The following is an 8,810-nucleotide window of genomic DNA, read 5'->3' as shown; positions in this document are numbered from 1 at the left end:
GGTATTGCAGGAGGCGTGGGTGGTTTGTGACGTAATAAGCAAGTTATTTCCTAATGTCACGGTGATCTTTTTTTAGCAACCGGAAGTCACATGACTCGAAATTCTACAGGTGGTGCGGACCCATTTACTAGCTCCTAGTTGGGATTAGAACTGGGGTTAGCACAGTTGACCCAAATCTATTACATGTCTGTAAACTTAAGAGCTGTATTCCAAGTTTCACTTATTTAATTTTTTTATATCTTAAATCTTCTTAACATGTTAACTTTCTTTAATCACAATTCTGTAGGCCACACTTGTAAACTTGACATTAACTCCAAAAGCTTCGTTAACTTCCCTTTACTTTGTTAATTCGTTAACCGAGTGCTTTGAAAATAACTGTTAACTTTTTGTTAACCTTAATGTATGTATCAGGGGACGGTGTGATGGGCATGGTGTGGTAGGAACGTTGTAGTCTAACTTTCTCAGGACTCCAGTTCGATTCCTGATTTTGAGATGATGGCTGAGTCCCCTCAGTTTTAATAGGTACCTAGCTCGAAAGTGAAACTTCTGCCCACTAGATTCTATGTACACGCTATACTTCATCTGCACACTCACGTTGTACATGTTTTGGTACTTTGGAAACTACTATTTAGTTTTAACTGTGAATTGTCTACACGTACAATGCTTCCTTTTTTATCTGATTTTATAATACTGTACCGGGTTACATAGTACGTATCGATTAGATAATCTTATACCCTGTAATCATCACATCATAAATAATCCTGGCATCGCTCTTCCACATCTCAACATACCCGCATGCATCGATTTTGTTCGATGCTGATAGCCCTGTTTAGCCGGGGTTGAATCCCTACAGTGCTAGGGACTTTAACACTTGTACCAAGTGGCCTGAGGATAACAGACCAGTCAATGAGTTCTTATCCTGTAAGGACAATCGTCGTATCTGTTGCTAGAACAGATGCAGTAGACTGGTGCACAATATTTTAACAGTTATTGCTAAACTTAAATACATCCCTTAAAATAACAACAAAAAAGAGTTATATAAAATCTTAAAATGGCATTTTATTCAATTTGATCAAAGTAAGAAAATGTTTCACTTGCAGTCAAGAAGGTAACAACGATATCAACAAAACTACTGTACAAATGTGCACACACCTACACTTTAGCAGTTTAAAAATCACGCTGGCTAAAAGATAACTCTTACACAGGGGCACATAATTGCCCAAGGGTAGACAACTGCTATAGACATAATATTTTACAAAGATGTAGCAGGTTGCTAGCATTCAATAGGTATGTGTGTTCACTTGACTACACATCACATATGTTCACCAACACACCCAGTGTGTTCATAGATGATAACATACTAAGTTCATGTAATTAAATGATCAATTAATTAACCCCCCAAGAACCATAACACCAATATACAAATAACTAAAAAATTCACACGAAATGCTTTGTCATTTCAATGTATTATATATATAGTCCAGTGTGTAATTTCATTTCTACAACAATGTAGTGGCTTACATGTAATCATGTTCGAATAGGCTGAAATTCATGACATCTTGTAGATTACAGGGTGGTTATGTAAGTTGGTCAGAGAGAGAGAGAGAGAGAGAGAGAGAGAGAGAGGGATAGATAGGCAGGAAGAGAGAATTGGATAAAGCTTGGAAAAAAGTATCACAAAAAATTGTCTTTGATAATTCACATACAAAAACCTCACTGCACTTGACGGTGCGTAATGCACTCATAATGCAATTACTCACTCCAGTGAAACTCAAACAAAGCACACACACTCACCATTCACACAATGTTCTTTGAACACACAGGCAACACACCTTGAAACAACACACAACTCATCTGGATGTAAATAAATACAAAAATTCTTGAACACCAAGGGGCTACCACATCAACATGTCCCTTTCTTGTGTTGCATCTCAGATCAACTTCATTACAAATAATTGTATACACTCCAAATGCATAGGATATATAAATATATAAAGTTATCGAAGTTAATACTAAAATGTTTGTTCTGGAACAATTTGTTCAAAGATCACATGAAGAAGAGTGGTGGCACCCTACATTAATTGTCATGGCACTACAGCCGCGCCTAGTCTTTGGCCGTAGAGAGTGTAGGGGGAGTAGTAGGGACCTACGGGGAAGCTTTGGGCGCTCGGGGGGGTGGCGCCGACAGCAGAGAGGGGGGACTTGTAGGGGTGGTATCTGTTGGCACTGAGGAGACTGGAGACTGGGCTGAGGCTGGTGGGGTAGGACCTTCGGAGGGAGTTGGGGCTCAGGGGCGCCGAGAGGTGGGGGTACGCCGCCAGTGAGGGGAGCCCCAGCCCGGCGTAGGAGGCTGCCAGGGTGGACACGTCCATGGAGGAGGTGTGGGTCCGGAGGTGCTGGAGGAGTTCTTCAGAGGAGGTGAAGCGCTTGCCGCAGTAGTCGTTGCCTGAGACCCAGTTGCAGACGTTGGCTTGTAGGCCCTGGTGGGCGGCGGCCAGTGCCGTGTGGGGGTAGAGGGCGTGGATGGATGAGAGTGCGGACATGGAACTTGAGAGGGAGCTGGCGGAGGAGAGGGGGGATAAGAGCATGGACGACGCCCCTGCGCCTGGAAGACCAAGAGTGGAGAGACTGGTTAAGGATTTTTCGTGGGCGCATTGGGAGCAGCCAGGGGCGTTGCATGTGGAGGAGAGGTGCGAGTTCTGCAGGGTCAGCTGGCAGTTTGTGCAGTAGGGATCTCGGCAGACCGGAACTAGAGTCGTGGCACCGGAGGGTGTTCGGACTCTGGCGTAGGTGACGAAGGGGGATAATGCTGACGGGGCGCCGGCGGCGGCCGCAGCTTTCAGCGCCGAGGATTGGGCGGCGGCCGCAGCGGCGGAGAAACTGGACAGGCTGGAATGGGCCGCCAGGGCGTGGTAGCTGGGGTTGGTCGGGTCCAGGCCGTGAGCCATCAGAGCCAAGTGGCTCGGGTATCCGGAGAGGTGGGCCGCGGATGGAAGACCTCCAAGCATGGATGGGTGAGAGACGGAGGGCTTGACCGCACTGCTGAGGGAGGAAGATTGCATCACAGATGTGGAGTGGGAGCTCATTGGCTTGGAGTAGGAAGGGGAGGAGCTGACGGGGTGGGAGGATGACCCGGATGACGCGGGTGAGTCACGGTTTCTATGGTGATGGTGACTGCTATGCTGGTGATGGTCACTCTCCTTCCCGTTGCTGCTTCTAGAGCTTGACCTTTGACCGTTACTGCCTTGACCGCTGGCAGAAACAGGCCTGGATGAGGAACTAGAACTGATGGAATTCATATGCCCAGATGGAGAACTTGAAGCTTTAGGTTCTGAACTTGACGTCCTGGGTTTCTCTCCCATGGATATGGGCACTAAAGGAGGAATCTCTTTTGGAGGAAATGTTCTGAAGCCGGGCTTGGAATCTCTGCCGGAATCTCTACCAGATTCTTTGTGTCCGTGAGAACTGGGCCTCTTGCTGGAAGATTCGGAGTCCTGGCATTTGTCAGATTTATCCATGTCTTTCTTCTCCAGTGGGGGTATGATAGGTTTAGATGGGGAGGTGTCTTTACCGATGGCACTGCACGTCTGGGCTAACAGAGCCAGGGGGCTTTTCTTGGCATCCAACTGAAAAATAAATTAATAAAACTAATTAGCAAAATTAATTAGTAAAAAGTATAATTTCAATATTGCAATAGGAAGTGGAGTAAAAATATCACGATCATTAAAACAGGTTTAGAAAAAAAATCTAATTCTTTATCTATGGATATCTACGAAAACACTTCAAGGCTTGTATAGTAAGTACAGAAATAAATAGGGCTAGTGATATGTCAAGATAGGCCTTGATAACTACAACAGACGTCATGTCGGTTCTGCCCGCTAACATAGACCCCAGGGTGGAAGGGGGGGGGCGATAAACATGCCAAAGAAATAATGGTGCCCGGGTAAATAATTCCGTCAGTCAGCGATTACTTGCAGATTAAATAAATAACCCTAACCCTAAGCACGGCGCGACACGACCCCAGGGGGACAAGTCCATAGAATATCCGTACCTAAAGTTTGGCCGTGTTTTGCTTGTAATTTGGGCGGATGGCACAAAAACAGTGGCATTAACATTTCCAGATAAAAAATACCAGGTCTTTGACTAGGGTAACATATCTTCTACATGAGGCTAATGTGGCGTCTAGGTGAGGCCTGGGTACTAATTAAATCAGATGGGTTCTAACTGTCAAACAGCCTAGTCATACGGAGGATAAAACATTGAATCTTTGAACTGTTGGACTTAACTTAGCCTGATCCCTGAATGCTCGCTAGGTAGCCTACTAAAACTTCATGGGTAGAACAGATTTGAGGGACAAAGACGAACATATGAAAAAACTATACGAATATAATGGCTGTAAAGTCTAGGACGTAGGATGTCAAGTTCACTGCGTGTGATGTAAAGATTAGGGCGTCAGAACTAGACCTTACGTCTAAAGAATATTGTCAGGTTTATGTCACATTTATTGTGTATGAAATGACATTTAGGGCGCAGGAAGTTAAATACAATGAAGGACATGGGTAGTTAAGACGAAGACATACAACTTCCTGAACACTTAAATTAATGTTGTGTGTAAATACAGATACTACAAGTGTTTTGGTGTAGAGTTACTTCGCTACGAGGGTAACGATGACAATATAAACTAAGATGCTTGGCTTCTAATAAAGGTTACTGCTGTAGGATTTTGAGGGATAGTGACAGGCTGTAAAGTATACGTCAGATGAAATCAGGCTGTCTATAGGAGCGTTAGAAGCTACTCAGATAGAGGCTGTTCTGGTAGAAATGGTCAGGTAGAGGCTGTTCAGGGCCTGCTACAGAAGCCGTACATAACGGCTTAGAGAACAACACAAGCGGTTTAAAAAGCCGTTAGAAGCTGACGCTATTGCTGTCGTTCCGCGGTCGTAATCTCCCGACAACACGAGCCTGACAGAAACAGACGACACGACGCTGGGGGGGGGGGGGGAGCAGACGGCACGTAAACAGACCCGGACAGGAGAGTCAATACGAGTTTTGGTACCGGTTGGGGCGAGGGGAGGGAGGAGCGGATCAATAGAATGGTCAGCGCATAACACATGCAGGCTGAACTTGACGCTTCATGGGCACGGGTCGATGTAATGCCCTCCCCCGCCCGCCCCACCTAGCTGTGTTATACGGGGTTTGTGATGGTGACACCAAAGTATGGCTCAAACGGTTGTTTTACAATACATTTTTACTGCAACCAAAAGACATTTTGGTGTCAGAATCGGGGATTCGACAAACTAAACCTAAATACGAGCCTACAATGAGGTACTAGCCCAACCAACATTGACTACACTAAACCCATAGCTAACGCTAACCCAGAGCCTACCCAACGCTAACCCATGAGCCAACACTAACCCAGAGCCTACCCAACGCTAACACACACCACCAAGAACGGACCACACATGACGCCCAGACATCACGTGATCAGACGACCGCTGCACATGCCCAACACTGGACATCTGTTTGGCCTAACACAGCAAGCGTTCATTGATCGCCAAACTGACCACGTCGGAATACGAATACTAAATTTCATTTCTGGCCGCGTAGACAGCCTACACTGAACGACTTACAATCTGACTCCGTGAATAGTATAGCCTTTCTGTGTCTGCCCTAGCCTAGCCCATTATTCCCCACCCTAAACTAAGCTTAAAACTAGGGGAAAAAATGAAAAAAAAAAAAAAGGCCATTGATTTGCTTCACACAAAAGCTGAAAACGCATGTTACATGGTGTTATCCAATAATATCCATGTTTTGAGAGGCTTATCCAATAGTCCCATTACAATGGCAAAGCTGTTTCACCATCACGACAGTCATACATTACATACATACGTACACCAAATAAATAGACATCTGTTGTAACTAGTGTTGGGTGGGGGGGGGGTAATCTACCTAAGTTAATGCACATAAATAAAATCAACAACGAAAAAAACAACAAAGGAACAAGTTGGGTCAAATATTGACGAAGTTTGAAGTAGCAGAACTTGTATAGAGCCAGTCACGTCATATAGAACGCCCGTAACAAAGCCAGCTAGATTCTGGATCTAGTGTTATTCAAGGCTACACTATTCTGAATGGTGTGTTAACTTTTGCTTAAGCTAGTTGTATAATCTGTAGGCTAGCTGTATAATCTGTAGGTAAAATGTATAATAATCTCTAGGCTAGCTATATAATCTGTAGGCTTGATGTATAATTTATAGGCTATCTGTATACTAAAGATTGCTGCAAGTAGTCTGGAGTAAAAAAATAGTTGACCAAACTTTAATTCTAGGCCTACATTCTAGATCTAGATCCAGGCCAATGTAAAAAAAAAATGCCGAAGCTGTTCCGCCTTGACTTAGTAGAACAGACACTTAGATCTAGAGAAATCTACATTCTAGGACATTTTTTTCTCAAATATGTTACTGGTTGTAGAACGATAAGGGGCAGTCGTGCTATCTTAGCGGTCGTTCGTAAAGCGGGAGGTGGCATGAAGAAGGGGGAAGTGTAAAACCAAATGCCCAACTAGGTCTATATGAAGATCTAGATCTACTAGACTTGTATCTAAACTAGCAGATAGCCTAGATCTAGGCAAATAATATAAGTGTATGCTAAATAATTACTTATACCAAAAAATTAAGTTGTGTAACAAAAAATCTGATTTTAATGAATTAACCAACACAAAAAACTTGTACATTACATGAGTGATATTAAATTAAGAGCTAAAAAAATGATTTTACAAATCTTTCTTAGTCATTTTTTTTTAAATTTGAATTTAAAATATTACAAGTTATATCATTTATAATACATCTAAAATTATTTTTTCTCCAACCTAACCAGATAGCCTATGTCCAACTACTGACTTACTACATCTAGATCTAGACTAGATTCTAGATTTACACGTGTGTGTTTGGCAAGTTGAGTCAACTCACTAACTGCCTCAGCGGACAGTGGCTACTCACCGTTGTGGGCAGTGGCTGGAGGTAATCCGGGTGTAGGTACTGGCTCACACCCGAGGTCAGCATGGTCAATCCAGACGATGATGACGTCATTCTCCCAAAATAATACGAGCTTGGTATATCCAATGTAAATCCTCACCAGAAAATGGGAGTTCTAGGGGATGTGAATTTTTTTTTATATCCGACAGGAATTCAGAAAATTCTGAAGTTCGATTACAATCACAAACTTATACAAAGATATTTCCAATTAGTGATATAAAGACTGCAATAATCCAGAAGAATCAATCCATTTTTATCGATAAATATCCAGAGGAAAAACTGCAGGAACAATTTTTCGTTTCGAATGGTTTCTCAAACTATCCAACTCCACAGAGAACACGGTGCGTCTCGTGAAAGCCTCGCTATTCAACTAACTCGTTCGCGGCGTGCTGGTCCGTTTTGTGTGTTCCCCGTTCTCGTAGCCCCGAGGTGATGACTGCATAACGCAATGAACAACCTCTCGCGGCAACTGTCAATCACGGCCCTCGCCCTCGCTCGCCGCTGCGCAAAGCTGTGGTGAATAAAGCCACCCTCGTCGACAACACGCGGAACACAAGACGACAACAGCATAGATTTTTGTATGGGACCACGCTAAAGAAGAAGAGGGCAAGGGAAGGGGGGTGTAAAAGAGAGGGGGGAAGGGGGTAGCGGAGTATTCCCGGTCTAGCCAATGAAAGAGCAAATTACACGATTCCGCTGAACGCGATTGGTTGGTTGTCTAGCCCGTGACGTCTGAGGGTGATAAAAATGGCGGGGTCGTGATTGACGGGAGCTGAAGTTGGGCCGGGCCAATGAGAAGTCGACAAGGTAATTATCTGGCAGTCATCCAACCGTCACCTCTCGGGCCGGCAATCAATCACCCGGCCGGCGCGGCTGTCCATCACGCGTGATTTATGCGGAGCGGCGTTTCTAATGTGTACTCCGTGAAAAGGCAGGGGAAAGCAGACGAGAGGAGCAGGGGTCTGGGAGAGCGGGCCGTTAAAAGACTATTTGACGGAGTGATTTAGGTTCTCCTGACGGTGTGAGCAACCCCAGCCCGGGCGCGGGCAGACGTCAAGACCGGACATGTAAAACAGAGCGTGTGTCAAACGGTGATAGAGTTACGGCCGTGTTGGTCAAAGTCCGCTGTTGTTGGAGATTGAAGAACGACTTGTGTGTTTGGAGGAGTTGGCTTAGGCTTTGAATGGCTTGAACACACGGGGGTATTTAGCGGTGAAGATGTGCTGTAGTAAATAATTGGGTGCATTGGTTGCTGTGGTTTGATTGGATGGTGATAGTGGTTGTGGTGGTAGTTAATGGTGAGACGGTGGTGTAACTATATGGTGAGACAGTGGTGATACTAGATGGTGAGACAGTGGTGTTACTAGATGGTGAGACACTGGTGTTACTAGATGGTGAGACAGTGGTGTGTTATATGGTGATACTGGTGTTACTAGATGGGGAGACAGTGGTGTTACTAGATGGTGAGACGGTGTTGTCACGAGCTGGTGATACAGTGTTGTCACTAGATGGTGAGACCGTGGTGTAACAAGCCGGTGAGACACTTCTAAAACTATTTGTAAATTCAGTTAGAAATCTTGCAAACTAACACACCAATACCAACACTCAAAACATTTACACACCAACACAAATAACACCACACTCCAACACCAATAAACCAACACAGCACCACCAACACCAAAACACCTATTCTAAAGCACCGACACTTACACATCATCCCTAAGCCTTAAACAACAACACCAATACAATAACCGCTACACACTTACAATCACATCA

General features: G+C 44.5%; 1 protein-coding gene across 1 annotated transcript; it reads right to left on the bottom strand.

Moving 5' to 3' along the window:
• Positions 1-1,040: 1,040 nt before the first annotated feature.
• LOC131956253 (zinc finger protein Noc) lies at positions 1,041-7,522 on the bottom strand. The gene is made up of 2 exons (XM_059320679.1): positions 6,999-7,522; positions 1,041-3,626 (listed from the first exon to the last, which is right to left on the bottom strand). Exons 1-2 carry the CDS (start codon positions 7,086-7,088, stop codon positions 2,085-2,087), a joined length of 1,632 nt encoding a protein of 543 aa, XP_059176662.1. The 5' UTR covers positions 7,089-7,522; the 3' UTR covers positions 1,041-2,084.
• Positions 7,523-8,810: the final 1,288 nt, after the last annotated feature.

This window comes from Physella acuta, unplaced genomic scaffold (assembly GCF_028476545.2).
Source record: "Physella acuta isolate Inbredline_101_S28 unplaced genomic scaffold, ASM2847654v3 ptg001139l, whole genome shotgun sequence".
Classification (NCBI taxonomy): domain Eukaryota; kingdom Metazoa; phylum Mollusca; class Gastropoda; family Physidae; genus Physella; species Physella acuta.
Note: the sequence above shows the minus strand (reverse complement) of the source record. Positions and strands in the feature narration are given on the sequence as shown.